Source organism: Hyaena hyaena, unplaced genomic scaffold (assembly GCF_003009895.1).
Source record: "Hyaena hyaena isolate Hyena2069 unplaced genomic scaffold, ASM300989v1 scaffold_28, whole genome shotgun sequence".
In the NCBI taxonomy this organism is placed as follows: domain Eukaryota; kingdom Metazoa; phylum Chordata; class Mammalia; order Carnivora; family Hyaenidae; genus Hyaena; species Hyaena hyaena.
The window spans coordinates 1,946,076-1,963,266 of record NW_024080660.1 but is presented as its reverse complement, the minus strand read 5'-3'; the positions used below and the strand labels follow the sequence as shown (position 1 = coordinate 1,963,266).

Genomic DNA, 17,191 nt, shown 5'->3' with positions numbered 1-17,191 from the left:
CTATAACTCAGAAAATTTAATGGATTTTGTCAACATCTAAAAGCTAGTATGAGTCTCTGGTTTCAGCTATGATGTGTAAAGGCTATTAGGGACCAAAGCAGCTGAAGACAGACCTGGAATCTTACTCTCCTATTCTCTACGTTGGCCCTGACCCTTTCATTTCAGGTTCAGTCTTCAGGCGCTCTGTTCCATAGGCAAGACTCAATGCATAGGCACCCAAGATAGTACCCTTCTCTGTTCTGGGCTGTCCATGGAGGTATGAGGAGGAAAACAAGACTCTTACAAACTGCCCACTGAGGAATGAAGGTTAGTTCCAGCCTTCTGCAGTATCTCACCCAGAAGACCAACTCTTTTGAGTGTATGATTCAGAAAAGATGGTTGGATCCAGCCAGTTCACAACAGTGACAGACTTATAGAGCTACACATCATTTTGCTTTAAATATACATCCGTGACACAATAGGCCCCAGTAGATCTCCATGCCAAATACACTCCATGGACTCATGATGAGTAAGTTAGTTCACACTGACTAGGCCCAGGGATTTCTGGCAACCAGCAAGGAGCCCAGGGGCTGCCATCCCTTGGAGCCTCTCAGGGAACCAGGGCTCCTCTGCCAGACTGCCCAGAGGAGAAAGACCCAGCCTTCTCTTCTGAGAGAAGGGTGAGGAGAGAGCTGGACATCCGGCTTGTGAGTGGGCACCTTCACTTCGCACGTGACCAAAGAGTGATTTAAAAATGGGTGATGCTGAGAAAGGCAAGAAGATTTTTGTTCAGAAGTGTGCCCAGTGCCATACCGTGGAAAAGGGAGGCAAACACAAGACTGGGCCATATCTCCATGGTTTATTTGGGTGAAAGATGGGTCAAGCCCCAGGATTTTCTTACATGGATGCCAACAAGAAACAAAGGCATCACCCGGGGAGAGGAGACACTGATGTAGTATTGGGAGAATCCCAAGAAGTACATCCCAGGAACAAAAATGATCTTCGCTGGCATTAAGAATGCAGTGGAAAGTGCAGACTTGATAGCTTATCTCAAAAAAGCTACTAACGAGTAATAGTTGGCTGTTGCCTTATTTATTACAAAACAAAAATGTCTCACGACTTTTTTTTATGTGTGTTATATTTAAATTGATCTCATACACCAGAATTCAGATCATGAATGGCTGATAGAATATTTTGGACAGTTTTGATTTAATTTAGATTGGCTTGTGGTTAAATGAATATGATTTGCTTTTTGAACTTTGATAGTAATTCTGGTTCAGCAAGTGCTGTCACTGTTTTCCCCTTCAAAAAATATGATTGGAATTGATTAGATGTTCAGCTTTTCAGAGATGGTAAATGCCATTTCTAAACTTATAGGAGATTGGTTTTATATTTAGGTTTACATAACTGGCTATATTAATATATTTAAATACTGAGGAAATCCCTTCACTATATCAGAACAGCAATATTCAGCTGTGTTTCAAGTTGTGTTTGTTAGCCTGTTAAAGGCAAGGGCTGAAGATAAGCTGGCAACGTCCACTTTATCTTTTTAGTCTTAACTATGCCAATTTAATTAGAATTCCCTGCATTTAAAATGTTGCCTTTTGCTCAATGAAAGGCATTTTAGTGTGGTTTATGTATAAAATTAAATAAAGAATATTAACACTTCTCACATTTTACAGATGACCTGTAAGGTCAGATGCTTTTAAAATTCAGTGTGATAAGTTATAGTAGCAGATTTGGCTTGTGATTGTCTTCAGGATTGTCTTCCAAACCGCTATTCACAAACACAACTGTGGATTTACCATATATGTATGATTGGTAATGGTGCTTTTGCCAACTCGTTAGAAGGGTTAAAGTAAAGGAGATACATCATCAGCACAAATTTTTAAATTATGTGATAAGGCTTAAGATAATTAAAAACAAAATCACAGATGAGAGAGAGAGAGGAGAGAGGAGGGAGGGAGGGAGAGAGAGAGAGAGAGAGAGAGAGAGAGAAAGGGTGAGCATCAGTAGCTTTTTCTGTCAGGACCCCAAAGCAGGAACAGGGGAAAGGGTGAAGAAGACTTCAACACACACCCCTCCATCCAGGGTCACATCCCTGCACCAGGAGTTCTCAGCATACACAAAGGGTTTTGTTTGTTGCTTCTTAACCACAAGTGATGGCATAAATGTCTTCTGGAGGGGCTGACATCGAGGTCTTTTAGGAACATTCTTTGACTCAATTCTAGGGGTGGGGCCGTGAGGAGGGGCAGGGGACTCAAAATGTCTCAGACTCCTCCAACAGATCCAGTTGAACAGGACCTTGATCTTGTTCCAGTGGGAGATCCTACTTGTGTTCCTGGGAGGATGGAAAGATGTGTGCTAGCTCTGCTGGGCCCTCTTAACAGCCTGGGAGGATTGGTACTAGGCACCCCTACCTTTAGGGGTAAAGCTGTCTCCTGTGTGTGGCTGAGCAACCCGTGTAACTCACTTGCCTGGGGAAGGAGAAGGTGGAGGTAAAGGGGCCCAGGCTGGCAGCTTCTCTTCCTCTGCTTCAGGATTCCCTGGGGGCCTCTGCGTCTGCAAGCACAGCTGCTGGAGTCCTGCCATCTGCTCTAGCAATAGGCACGGGTGTTCCAGGTAATGGAGACAGGCCCAGGCTTTTGGCCCTAGGTCCCCCACCACCTCTGCTTCTTCCAGGTCTGCCTTAGTGGTCTCCTGTTCCCTTACTCCAAAAAGGGACATTTCACATTCAGGCTCACATGATGACTTCAGGGAGTAGTGGTGGTGTGACATTCTGACAGGGGAAGTGGAGCTGGTGAGACACCTTCAGCACCTGCTCCAGCTTTCAGCCAGGAGCTGGCCTAGGTGGGCAGGACATTCCTTGGCAGCAATGGTCAGGGGCTCACAGTTCCCTATGGGCTCAAAGTCCAGAGAAGGTACCTGAGAAAGGCCCAGTAAGGTGGCCTGGGGGCTATCCTCAACCACCATCTCCACTCCTGAGTCCCAGGAGGACAGTTTGAGAAGTGGCTCCTGCCTCCTGAGACCTCTCAGCTCGTCTTTCCCCTCCCAGGAGCCTAGGGAACAACCTTGAGCAGCAGCCGGGATCTGTCTATAGGTGCGCTGACTCCTGTACTAAACAGCCACATGGCAGGTTCTTGACAGCCCCATCTGCCATCTCTTAACATCTTGATTTTCAGGCCAAACCCTTCCTTGCTAGCCATAGGTCCTCTGGGTTGCTCCCTCATCCTTCTAGATAGCACCCTCATCCCATTCTTCTTTCCCAAATACAGACAGGGAAACAGAGTCCCCAGTTTTAAGAGTTCTTTATATACTGGGGTGCCTGGGCGGCTCAGTCGGTTGAGCATTGGACTCTTGATTTTGGCTTAGGTCATGATCCCAGGATTCTGGAATTGACCTTATGTTGGGTTCATGCTGAGAGTGGAGCCTGCCTGGGATTCTCTATCCTGCCTCTCTACCCTGCTAGCATTTTCTCTCTCTCTCTAAAACAACAGAAACCCTAAAACTATTTTTCTGAATTTTTTTTATTTTTGAGAGACAGAACGTGAGCTGGGGAGGGGCAGAGAGGGAGGGAGACACAGAATCGGAAGCAGGCTCAAACTCACAAACCGTGAGATCATGACCTGAGCCAAAGTTGGATGCTTAACTGACTGAGCCACGCAGACGCCCAAGCCATCTTTTGGCTTTTTATATGATAGTTTTTGTCATGCAAATTAAAAACATTATTTTATGAGTCAGATTTATCAATCTTTTATTGCCTCTGAATTTCGAGTTATAGTTAGCCTTTCCTTATGCCAGGATTAAAGAAAAATTCATCCGGGGCGACTGGGTGGCTCAGTTGGTTAAGGGTCTTGCTTCGGCTCAGGTCATGATCTTGCAGTTTGTGGGTTCGAGCCCCACATTGGGCTCTGTGCTAACAGCTAGCTCAGAGCCTGGAGCCTGTCTTCATATTCTGTGGCTCCCTCTCTTTCCGTCCCTCTCCTGCTCACTCTGTCTCTCTCTCAAAAATAAATAAAACATAAAAAAAAATAAAGAAAATTCATCCATATCTTCTAGAATTTGCACAGTTTCGTTTTTAAATTCTTAGATTTCTAATCCATTTGGAACTTACTGTTTTGTATGGTATGAGATACTGATCTGATTCCAAATACCGACTCATTTGTCCTAGTACCCCCTAGTAATCTTTATTAAAATGTCCACCTTTACCACAATGATTTGAGTGAGATGTTACCTGTATCTATATTAAATTTCCATAGGTACCTGTGTCTGTTTCTGGACTTTCTATTCTATTCCACAGTTCTATTTGTGTATTCATGTACCACCACCATGCTGTTTATTTTAATTATAGAGGCTTTATAAAATGTTTTAATGTCTGGTAGATCTAGTCCCTCCTCAAAGCTTTCCTTTTCAGTATTTTTGTAACTATTCTTTCATGTTTGTTTTTCTGCACACTTTAGAATCAACTTGTGTATTCATCTATAATGTGGAGCTGTCCTATCCAAAGAAAGCATATGTCTTTCCATGTGTTCAAGTCTATTTTTCCCCCCATTTCTTTGTAAATGCTTTAATACAGATCTCTGAAAGATATATATTTTTTAAAGTTTATTTATTTATTTTGAGAGAGAAAGAGAGCGTACAAACAGGGGAAGGGCAGGGAGAGAGAGAGAATCCCAAGTAGGCTCTGCGCTGTCACTGTGGAGCCTATGGCTTGAAATCATGAGATCATGACCTGAGCCAAAGTTGGATGCTTAACCAACTGAGCCACCCAGGTACCCTGAAAGATATTTTTTTAATTGAGGTAGAATTCACATAACATGAAATTAACCATTTTAAGATGAAAAATTCAGTAGCATTTAGTACATTCACAATGTTGTGCAACTACCACTTCTACCTAATTCCAAAACATTTCCATCATCTTAAAATAAAACCCATACTCATTAAGCAGTTACATTCAAGTCTACTTTTTAAGTCTTTCGGGAATGTTAAAACAGCTTCACCCAATAGGTTCTTTTACATTTCCTATTAATTTTATTCCTAAGTATTTAATCTTCTTTGTTGCTATTGTAAATGGTTTTTTAAAAACCACTATTACATCCTCTAACCTTTTACGTTTGTGCATAGGAAGGCTACTGATTTTTCCATTTTATGTCTTGCCTCTTTACTGAATCCATTGACTCTTACCTCATTCTTATTACATTCAAGCTGCAGACTTTTTTTTTTTAAGTATATTTACTTATTTTGAGAGAGAGAGTACATGTGCATGTGTGCACACACATACACACACACAAAGAAACTCATGCATGGGGGAAGAGCAGAGAGAAAGGGAGAGAGAATCCCAGGCAGGTTCTGCTCTGTCAGCACGGAGGAGGATGCTAGGCTCCCATATACAAACGGCGAGACCATGATCTGAGCCGAAATCAAGAGTCCTAGGCCTAACCGACAGAGCCACCCAGGTGCCCCTAAGATGCAGTTTTTGATACAATCTTACTGCACCTATCTTTTTACTCAGGAAAGAATAATTTTTGCAAGAGCACCACAAAAGAACCCATGTTCTCTCTATGGCATTTAGTCAAGTGATTACATCACAAGTAGACACTTCAAACCTGCAGAATTACCTCTAAAAATACTGAAATCCATTCTAATTCTTAGGATTAGTTTGGCTAGTTCAGACTCTGGTACATATGAAACCTATTTATAACAGGAAAAATAGTAAGTGTCTACAACCCAAAGATACGGGAGTCAACTTTCAGAATGGACTAAAACACCTATGAGTCAGATACAATTCTGGAAGGCCTCTTGGATACCAACCAAAGTTCAAGTTTAATGAAAAAAAAGAAGCTCTCTAATATGCATGTGTGAAATCCAATTAAAGGAGGAGAAGGGAGAAAGGAGCACTTGTAAAGGTACTCACTTCCTTTGACTTCAGAAACTTAGTGGGATGATGGATATTAACTTTACAGCCCCAAGTCCATTTAGAAGTCATTGTCCACCCAGGTTTAGCTACCCTGGAAATAGTCAACCAGTTCTGTGACAATTACATGACATCTTTCAGGATGATCTGCACATATTCATAAATTATATGGGCCATACAGTATTATTTTAAAGTACATATTTCAATTTTTCCATGGACCATTATGATATAGCTTTTAATGTTCCTGGCAAGAGCACAATTTTTGGATCATTACTATAGGGACAAACTAAAACAGAATCAAGACAAACTACCTTTACTCGTACAATGTGGAAAAGATACTGAGGTATAAAAATGAGAGTTTTTGAAAGGGTCTGAAACTTGAGGTGGGACTTTAAAGCTTAAACAAATCTGAATAGTTACTTTTTCAGTGAAAGCACAGATACTGTTACCGTTGTAGAGTCAACACTAAGGCTCACAGAAAGGACAAGGAACCATGCATTTTCCACCAGTGAACACTAGTACCACTTAGAAGAATCGTTATAGCATGAAGACCAGGCAAACTCTATACACACGTCCTATCATTGTTTGGGGGTTCTTTTTCATTAACGTGAGAACATCAAGTCTACCCCCTCACCCCCCACCCTGCTTTTTTAAAGTCTATCCTTTTTAAAGAAAAGCGTAGTGCCAGAAGAAGGTAGTACTCTTGGTAATGATCACAATGGCTGGGAGCTGTCCACTCTAATATGAGATCTAGTATCAAGATCATCAAAGATCACACCTCAATTTCCACTAATCACTTTGCTTCATGCATCACTGAGATTGCAAAGGATGGTAAGAGTAAGAGATCATCAGAAGATTAAGCATGTGGGGCACAGAAGCCTAAGTCAACCAGGAGATCTGTACTTACAACAAGCATTTTAAGATACATTTCTCTGAAAGCTTATTTCCTCCACATAGGAAAGAAGAAGCTTGAAAGTTCAAGTAATATAACTCTGCTCAAAAGCAATAGTGGGAAAGAAAATCTTCAAAGACTATAATCACCATTTACTAAAGACTGGATAAACAGATTTTCTTTTCTACTAGTTCCCACAGTTACAAAAACAATGGCCACATGATCAGCTCTGGTTTGGAAATCCCAAAATTTCAAAGACCAAGAACTCACTTGCATTAGGTTATAGGGGGATAGAAGAGGGAAATTCAATTATCACTTATTTAATAGTATTTCCTGTTTAATGTATTTCCTATTCTGCCTAGAGTATATGCCCCTTAGAAATACAGAGATATCAGTCACCACATAAGATTTTCATACCATAAAACTTGAGATAACCTAAAAGTTATAAGAAGAATTGTTTACAAGGAGTGATAGTGGTGGTGGTGGTATGGTGATAGGTGAACTCTGCTTTAAAACTAACACACACAAGGAAAAGACAAAAAAAATCCTCAAGTTCTCTTCCTGTTTTAAGGCATCAATATGGTTGCTCCTATCCATTGATTTCGTTAGGTAGTAAAAATTCTATTTATAGGTACTCTCTTAACAGAGACCGTATATTTTGTGAAGAAATACAACTATGTATGTCTATAAGGAAAAGGTACTTTTACTTATATTGGTATGTATTGGGGGACTTCCAGTTTTACTGATTTGTGTCTTTAGCATAATTTCTTTAGAAAGCATTAGAAAGAACAGCTGACTAATTTGCTTTGGGATGGTTAAGGCAGGAAAAGTACAAGAGACACAGACATACACAGCTGTTTTATTTTGTCTTCCTTTGAAAAGGACAATTCAGATTAAACTAAGATTCTATCTACAATTAATTAAGCCAAAGGGGGATATTCGAATAGGCTGTAAGAAGTTCGTGTTCTAATGCCCATTTTTGTCTAGTTCCTTTTCCCAAGAGGAAGTAAAATAGACCCATTATGTCAATCTGGGTTTTCACCCTGACTGTAGGTTCCTGAGTATACGTCTATCCAGCCCAAAATGGTATCCTCTGATTTCCTTTCCAAGAAAGCCTTTGCCCTCCTTCCCTAGCTCATTCTCTGGTGTTTTAGTCTTTTGCTTCCCTCTCTCATTATCCTTGCTCCTCTTTCTCTCCTTTCACCTCACTAGACAAAAAACCTTATCTATATAAAACTTGGCTTAGAAGGGAAGATCCAAAGGAGAGCACAGAGGATAAAGGGTAAGTTAAGAAACATATGCTATTGTTTGAAGGGTCTACTAGAGAGACATGAGACTTGGCAGTGCTCTGAGAGTCAGGGAAGCTACTACTAGGAAGACCTGTGAATAGGGTTTGGTTGGGAAAGGGGGGAGTTCTGAGTACAGCTCTGGAGAAGCCCCCCTTTTCTCATGGAGGTTGATGAGCACCATAAAACCACAGCTGAAAGGAAAAAGAAAACTCCACCACTGGCCTTTTTCCGAGCGTGGCCGCCTTCCGCTCGGCTCAGTGCCCGCCACATGCCCAGGAGTGCGTCTGGATTCTTGAGGGCCTCCCTTCGCAGGTGACAGTGCTTACGCTATACTGTAAGAGAGCCAGAAAAGTGCCCATGAGAACCAGAAAGCAAACTTCCAGCCAGCAGGAACATCTCTCTAAGCATCTAAGACGGGGGAATCAACACTGATACCTGGGCAGCATTTGAATGCCAGGAAAAGTGAGGGAGAGATAATTCCCCCCTCCCCAGTTCAATATAATGGTGATGGAAGGGGGAAAAAATGTATTTTATGTGATGTATCTGCTAGGAGCAAGACAGAAAAGACTAAGTCAAAGACAAATGGTGGGGGAAAATGTTCTCACTTCTAATAGACAAAAAAAGAAATAACTAAGAAGAAAATGACCTAGGGTCTAAATTTGGTTACATAAGAAAGTCTGCTATGCTGGCCTGGAGAATTAGAGCTTATGAATGAAAGCAACTCATTCTACCATTTGGGTGATGCTGCTCTTAGAGGAAAACTGAGAAAGAAGGAAAAGAAGGCAAAACTTCATTCTAAGATACAAAAAAGTAAAGCATAAATACACCAAAAATAAAGAGCTGACATTCTCAAAAGGCACAATCTTATCATAAGTCAGTCAGACAAAATAGAAAAGCACAGTAGAGAACATTAGACTTTGATGAAAGAGATCTTCAGCAGTTTACAACCTTTCTAATCTTTTTAATTACTGTGTTTATAACATGCTTTATATGACTGCGTATTAAATAAAACAAGAATTAGAAGAATGTTCTAACAGATCAAAAGACTTTTATTTTCTATTCTGCTGAAGCAAAACTAAATTCCTCCAAACTCTGTTAATCAAACTCAAAATCTTGATCTTCCTAAGAAAAAAAGAAAGGGTACCAACTATCTGTTGGAATACTGTAGTAACAGAAGAACTTTCAAACTTTCAATATGCTTCTCAAATCAGGAGCAGAATGACTTTGGGCTCCAGCAACCTCAACGCTGTTTTCTAGGATAAATGCTTCTTAAAATCTCATCTACCCAAGAATCTGGTTGGAGCATGTCAACCTCTCTTGTCTCTCCATTCAATAGAGGGTTAACAAATGACTTGTGCCCTTTCCCTAAAAGTTAGGGCACTTAAGCTTCCACTTAAGCTCCAAGACTAGGGGTCATCACCTGACAATCAAGGAAGGTGGCACACCTATTTGTCAAGGGGAGCAAACTGGTTAATCTTAAAGATCAACTGGGACCAGTCTCCTGTGTGAGGCAACAATAAGTGGCTCACAAAGACCATGTGGTGATTGAGGGGACAGAGGGACTAGATACAACCAGATTTGGTTGTCACTTGATGTTGGCACCGAAAAGATCAAAAGATTACCAGAATGCAAATAATAGTAGATACCAGCTCTCAGATTTCTCATTAACTTCAAGTTTTAAGGAAATGTATTTCATAGGCCCAGAAAACAAGGTTTCTTCCACTAGGACAGAACTGAAATGTGAAGCAACTCCAAAGGAGTGGAAAATGATCTTGTTCATTCATTTGCAAGAATGGCTCCTGCCTTGGCCTACAGGATGTTCTAATATAATAGCAGGAGCATCCTTCTCCCAGTTCATCAGGACAGATGGTTGGCTACACCTGGGAAGCCAGGTTCTCTATTTTCATGTAAAGGAAGGCAATGGCTAGCAGAAAAGAGACTAGTGACCATGTTAAGGAAACATTTGAGATTCAGACAGAATACAAGACAGGAGGCACCCTGGACCCAATGGCAAAAAATAACTTGTTAAAGGCAGTAAGAAGAGGAAGGGAGAGAAGCAAGGTACTATATCTGAGGAATGGATCACCGCCCTCCACCTAAAAATAGGCTACTGAAAGGGGTGAATTTTTATAGTGTTTAAATAAACATAAGGCATTGGACTGATTTTAAAAACACAAAGAGCCTCCAAAGGGTCCAAAGCACTTCAATCAACTCCAGGGACTTGGTCCAACCCTGTACATCACATCCTAACCCTGTGAGTCATATGCCTTAGTACTAGACCACTGCTATCAGGTCACTGTATTATAGCCGTTTCATGTTGCACAGTATGCCCAACGGCACATTACCAGTATGTTAAGGTGTGTGTGTTTCACTCTATCCCCGTCAGTGGCCTAAATCAGACGCAAAGTTCCACAATTCTGTTTCAGTTTTCAAGACCCCAAAAGATGAAGAAAGTGAGACTAGAATTTCAAAAAGATCTCAAGAAATTTATACAGTCCTAGGCTTTGCCTAGATGAGACCATGGCACTGGCTAGAGAAGGGATCAGAGCCCAAGTGGAGCTGTTACTGGATAGTTAAAACATGCACCAGGGTTCACCTTTTGGAGGAAGGTGCCAGACATACATTTGGGACACTAGGAACACTGGCTATCATTCAGGAAAGGCATCAGACCCTCGATTTTATTCAAGTAGTAACTTGAACGTGATGAGGTTCCTTTGCTTTGTCACTCTTCCTCCTTCATATCTAAAGGAGGCAGAGACAATGTGAATTAAAAAATTTTGCTGAGAAGACTATAATAACTCCAATCAATCTATGCATGGTTCTCAAACAGCATTCTCCCAACCAGCAGTCGCTCCTATTGTAGGGTCTGACATTTTATAGAACAATGACAATTACAATTAGGTCTTCAAAATGGTCCTTAACCGGTTATATCCCAAACCTCAACATATTTCCAACAGACGGAAATTCATTTTCAATAGCTCTCTCATTTGGTGAGGGAAAATGAATGGGAGACTTTTCTGAAGTTCTTTTCAGTTTTCAGTAAAAATTCCTAAACTCGGTAGGAGAGCGAACTCAAGGTTTTGAGTGTGACCAGTCAGACCCTGGACAATCTCCCATATCTCGGAAGAGGTCTTTAAGAGGTGGCTGAGCTGAGAGACAATCTAAGGATTTGCAGTATTTCCAGTGAAGCCCTAAGAGACCAGATATATTCCTTACATAAAGACCAAGAAGATTTTTCCCTCCTCCTGTTTTAGGATCAAATTGCTCTTCCTAAAGTGGTTACACTGGGCCTGGAGAAAGGCCCACTCAGCAGGAAATTGACAATCTCAAAGCGATAGTTTATTATTATTTCTCCATCACTTTAAAGCATATCTTAGGAGTACCGAAACAAAGGGTCAAAGACAAAGGATGATCAGTTCCTCCAAATAGAAATGCACACAGGGGTATTTAATAAGTGCACATTGTTTTGAAAACTAAAGGGAGCTATGGTCCGGAAGGTGTATCCGCTGCACATGTACTGAATTTGATTTCTGGGCAAACGTTAAGAGGTAAAACGACCTGTTAGGTTTGAAACTCGGAGGCAGAAACTTGTTTGGTATCTACTAAGCTTTGATAGCCGCGCTCTCAAGGCTCTGCCCTCTCACCACTTCTAATAACTCCCCTTACTCCTATTCCAGTACAACCCAGCTGGCCAAGAGGACAGCAAAAGACGGTGGTTCTGAATTCAAAAAATACTTCTCAGACCGCGCGACTTCCTCCGAAGCAGCACGTCTAGCTCCATCTCGGTCCTCTGCAGATCCCAGGCTCCATCGAGCTGTTCCAGTCTCCACCCTCCCCCTCCCCTCCGAGGCTCCACCTCTCCCGACCCTCTCCTGCTGGCGCGCCTCCCCTCACCGGGACTTTCACAGCCACCGGGGACATCGTCCTCTCGCTTCCTACCCCTCTTCTGCCTGCTGGGCCTCGGCGCCCAGATCTCTACTGGCTCAGCCTCCCCTGGTCCCCAGCCGGTCCGGAGCTTCGGTCAGCGGACAGTACGGCCGGCCCAGGTCCGACCCATCCTCGTGACGGTCCCGCCTCACTCACCCTCTGTCACCTCGAGCACCTTAATCTGTTCCTCCGCAGCCGCTCGCACCTCTTGCACTGGGGATAGGATCCCGGTGAGCGTATCCACCAACGCCTCCTTCAGACCTTGTGCCACCGGACCCGGCAGCCCGGAGGCCGCACCAGCCGCCGCCGCTGCCGCCATCTTTCTTCCCTTCAGCCCGCCAGCCCCGCGGCAGGGACCCGCCACTGAGTGACGGCTCCCGCGCGCGGCCAATCCGCGAAGCCGCGCATGCGCACCAGAGTCGGGCGGGAGCTGGAAGGGGGCGGGGAATGGGTCCGAGCCTCCAGAGACAGCGCCTCCTGCCGCATGGATAAGTGTCCCTTTCCCTGAAAGAATCGCTTCGCTTTTTTTGTGAAAATTGAGCTCCAGAGAGGTTAGGGGGCTTTCCTAAAGTGGAACAGCAAGTTAGTAAACTCACTTGGAGCAAAGGCTATGATATAGGATTTTAGACTCATGGATCTTTCAGGTATAAGATACAATGTGTGAAAGGATGTGAGATGGGAATGGGTGTAGCGGGTTTTGAGGAGGGTTCTGGGTGGGCAATAGCTATTTTAAACCAGCCGTTTTCGCCCCCTCAAACCTGAAGAAAAATAAAAAATCCAACAACCCATTGGCTCAAGTGAGTCTCTTCATCTCAGTCTCAAGAATTCAAAGGTAGGGGGAAAAGAAACTGAAGTGGACTGGGCAGCGGGGAGCGGTCACGTACAAAAAACCCAGCCCCTTGGTTTTCCAGCCTAGCGGAGCCCAACTTCAAAACTGGAATGTCTGGCCAGGAGAGGGCACCTGCGTGGGAAATGGTATTTGTTTCCTCCAGAGTAAGTACTTGAATGACTATTTGAGAATGAATCCTATTTGTTGAGAATGTGTAATTTTTTCCCCCCAGAGAAATTATGGCTGGGGGTTTAAGGAATGAAAGAGCAAGAGTAGTGTAATAGGATATCCCAGGGCTGGTCATAGGAAATGTCTGAAAGAATAGAAATAAATCTAAATACTGGAGCAAGTGGAGAGAATTAGCGAGAAGAGTTAAGAATGCAGGGCAGAATGTAAATAAATACATTGCAAATTTTAAACAATCAGGGCAGGTTGGAGAGCATGTAGCGTCAGAAGGATGAGAATGACCTGTTATTGGGAGTGAGAAGGTCTAGAGCAAAGAGAAACAGGTAATTTTTAGTAAGCTGTTAAGGTTGAGTGCCTTAAAATGGTTTCTAGGAACTCTGACTCTCATTCCCGAGGGGCAGAGGAAACCAGATGGCAATCTGTCACCTAGTTCTAAGACTATGGCTGCTAAATTGATAGTGATCTAGGGTTGTCAGTTTGTCTGAGTATTCTTCCTAAAGACTGACTCCTTGATTTGAGGATAGCTCTAAAGACATTTGTCACCTCACATGTTAGAGGACAAGTGGGTTGTGTTACCACAATTTCATAGGGAAAAGATTGCTTCCCGGACCTTGAAATTCCATAGTAGGGAGTTGGAGGACTTCTTTTCCTTCTTTCCTTGCTCCATTAGAACTGCTTGTTTTCTCATAGAGGTGAATTCACCTTTACCCCTGGAAGGAAACTTAGCAAAAGTCCAGAGGGTGGTAGATTTTCACACATTGTGGCAGTGGATGGAGGACTCAAGAACCCTGTATTTTGGGCTGGTGAAAGATGCTATGTCCAGAGTGTGCAAATAGGAACCACATTCACCCCTTCCCCAACCAAAAGGGTCCAGAACTCCTGCTTAGGATTTGAGGATCAAACATTTCCAGGCAGATGAAGTTTACCTGTTGGTTAGGCAAATGACCACTAGTAGTCTCACCTTGCAGATCAAGGAATGGGCCACAAGATAAATGGAGACAGAAACCAGACAGAGAGGGAACTAGAGAGAACCGGTGGACAATACAGGAGATAACTTTATTGAAACGCAAATGGCATGGAACAGATGAATCTTGCTGGGAGGAGACAAGCCTTATGGACAGAGGAACCCCATGAGAGGGGCCTCTGGCAGTGATGGAAGAAGGCCTCTTCAGCTGGCCTGGCATGGATTTGATTTTCAACCAATTTGTTTCTTAAAACGAATTACTGAGCGAGCAGCCCAGCTCTCTTCATGATTGTTACCGCAACTATATACAACGGTTTGCTTTCCAGATTCAAATTTGTTTTCTCTACACTAGATATAAAAGGGGGTTAGATCAAAAAAGAGGCGAGGGTCAAATGAGAAAAAACACAAATACACAGACACACACATATCCTGGTTTGGGGCTTTATGTCCAATAAATTAAAAAACAACAACAACAAAAAACCTGTTGCAAAAATTCCTGCCCACTTTCCACCTGGGGGTCGGCATGCATTCGAGAAACAGACTCCCATCACATAAACAGTGCTGCCTAAAACAGGATGGGGGTGAAATCTAGTAGGGGTTGGAATTCATTTAATAAAAAAAAAAAAGATTGTTCTGTTAAAAAAGAAAAACAAACAAAAGCCAACAACAGTAACAAAAACATCAAGAAGAGGGTGGCTACGGACAGCAGTAGCCAGACACTGGCTGGGATATGGGAGCTCTTGGCTTATTATCCAACACCTTCATCCTCTAAGGAATGGCAGGGAGGCAGGAAGACCCCACAGGAGATGATCAGAGGCCCATCATCAGCCTTTTGGGGACTGAGGGGGTGATTTTAGTCCAAGAGTTTTACACTTGCCTTCTTCCAGCCTTAGTTCTTTCTCCAGACCCTTGGCTCTAAATTTCAAGAGGCCTAGTACTAGTACGTTTCTTTGTCCTGTGTCCATAAGCTCCCTCTCAGGGAAACCTGACAGACTTGAGACAGAACCAGTTGTAAACAGCCTTGTCTACCCTATGGCCCCATCAGCCAGCCTGTGAATCTGGAAAGATAAGAAGCTCCTTTCAGAGTTGTGTGTGTGTGTGTGTTTAAGATTTTATTCCATCACCGTGACTGAGTAGTTCTGTACCCAAAGACTGGTGTGGGGAAGGAAAGGATGCGCCCTGGGACTTAGGTGCCCCAGTCCCACATCTTCATTGTGCTTCAGTCTCTCCTGTGAGCCGAGCAGAGCATGGAAAAGGTGTCTTCCTGGGGTCCGGGAGCCCTCCAGCTGCCTTGGGGTAAGGAGGTTCTGGCCAGGTTGTCAGACCCAGCAGTGCCTTTAAAACTCAACTAAACGAGGGGGCATGTTGCTAAGAGAACAAGTTGCCATGGAAATACAAATGAGATTTTCTGCCTTTTCTTATCCTATTATATAATCAGAAAAAGGCTCACTGTAGACACAAATAATCTAGCAGAAGAGCAATCTGTCTCTTCAGAGACCTCTGACTGCTGTTTTTCTGCTACAGCCCAGTAGTCTCCCAGGTGAAAACTTCAGAGCCATATTTTTCTCTGAAGATTGTGTTCAGCTAGAAGAGAGGCCAACGTTACCCCTCATGTCTACCCAAAGGCACACGTACCTTTTCTTCCTGTGTTAAATAAAAGGAAAGACAGAAGCATAAAGCACAACAAAGGTGAGTTTGAAATTAATGTTAAAGTCTGAATTATAACCTGTGACCTTCTTATTTTCAGTCCTAGAGCCTCTCAGTGTCGGGACTCTGCTACTTGGCTTTCCCTTTTTCCAAAACGGTTTGTTAAAAAAAAAATTGCTGGGCCCTCACCCTTGTTTCTGATGCAGTAGGTCTGAGATGAGGGATGGGCCCTGAGAATTTCATTTTTAACAAGTTCCCAGATGCTTGCTGCTGCTGGTCTGAAAACAGGTTGAAAACCACTATTTTAAGAAATGAAAGAGTTGAATCAAGAAACCAAGGGTTCGCTTACTTCCCTGACCACTCTTGTCACAGAAGATTCTCCATGGCATAATCATTCAGAAAAGTAGCCAAGGGGCAGCTGGCTGGCTCAGTTGGTTAAGTGTCAGACTTCGGCTGGGTCACGATCTCCCAGTTCTTGAGTTCAAACCCTGCTTTGGGCTCTCTGCTGTCAGCGCAGAGCCCGCTTTGGATCCCCTGTTCCCCCTCTCTCTCTACCCCTTTCCTGCTCATGCTCCCTCTCTCTCCAAAATAAACATTAAAAAGAAGAAAAATAGCCGAAACATCAAACAGGGAGGACCCAGTACACACAGGTTTAATTTTCAGCTGTAATGGTCTCTGTGCAGCTTCTGTTGCTGTCCCCGTCTTCCAGTTTATTCTGCTTGCCAGGGTCCACGGCCGGCAGTGCTTGCTTCCAGGGCTAGGCTGAGCACACACATACACATGGATCGTCAGCAGTGGGGAGAGCCAAGTTGGCCCCATACGTCCCTGATCAGGTTGACTGAGGACTCATGAATATATAAAGCGGATTCAAGTATAAAGGGCAGTATCTTCAGGTGTTGGCCTTTTGGGAACACAGGGTCCCTAGGACTGTTTTATTACTTATGGCCTCTTCAGTGGAGCCATAACTCGTTAGTAGTTACCAGTCATAGAAAGAATGAACCAGCATTAAATCAGTCTATCCATCAGTAAACCCTCTGGGAAAACACATTTCACCCCATTTGTGGGGTTGACTCATTATAGTCTACTTACTGGCTTCAGCTTAGCTAAGGCCCAGGAAGAAGAAAAAATGGTTATGATGAGGAGTTACATTTGGCGATCTGGATTAGTTAGTACTTGAACCCTATGGGAAATGTGTGATTAGGACAAGAGCAGCTTCCTTTCCCAAACACCCTGGCAATGAAGAAGCCAGAGAGCCTCTTGTAGGTCTCCTGATGCTGCCTTGTAGGGCCAAGTCTCACTCGGTCTGGCAAATATTGCCTATAAGCAGACTTTCTGTATCTAGGTGTCATCTCAAGCGATGATTTGAGGTGTTTGTGAGGAAGAGCAGACTGTTCTCTTCCCACTCTTTTGTAATACTACAGGAACTAGGTACATCCGAGGCTAAAAGGGGGTGTCCCTCTGAATAGTGTGACGCTGGTCTCAGGGAGTCAGAAGTGAAGACATGGGGAGGTTAGGTCCATTGGGAATCTTGCAAACCAGGAAAACCAAAAAGCCAGAAATGAAA

General features: G+C 43.2%; 1 protein-coding gene and 1 pseudogene across 1 annotated transcript in view; one reads left to right on the top strand and one right to left on the bottom strand.

The window, feature by feature from the left end:
* IPO9 (importin 9) overlaps positions 1–12,365 on the bottom strand; it is a 53,466-nt gene extending 41,101 nt beyond the window's left edge. Inside the window, exon 1 of the mRNA XM_039227488.1 lies at positions 12,158–12,365. Within this exon, the coding sequence (XP_039083419.1) occupies positions 12,158–12,320 (163 nt within the window). The 5' untranslated portion in view covers positions 12,321–12,365. The remainder of the gene's footprint in view (positions 1–12,157) is intronic.
* On the top strand, positions 734–1,155 carry LOC120228872 (annotated as a pseudogene).
* Positions 12,366–17,191: the final 4,826 nt, after the last annotated feature.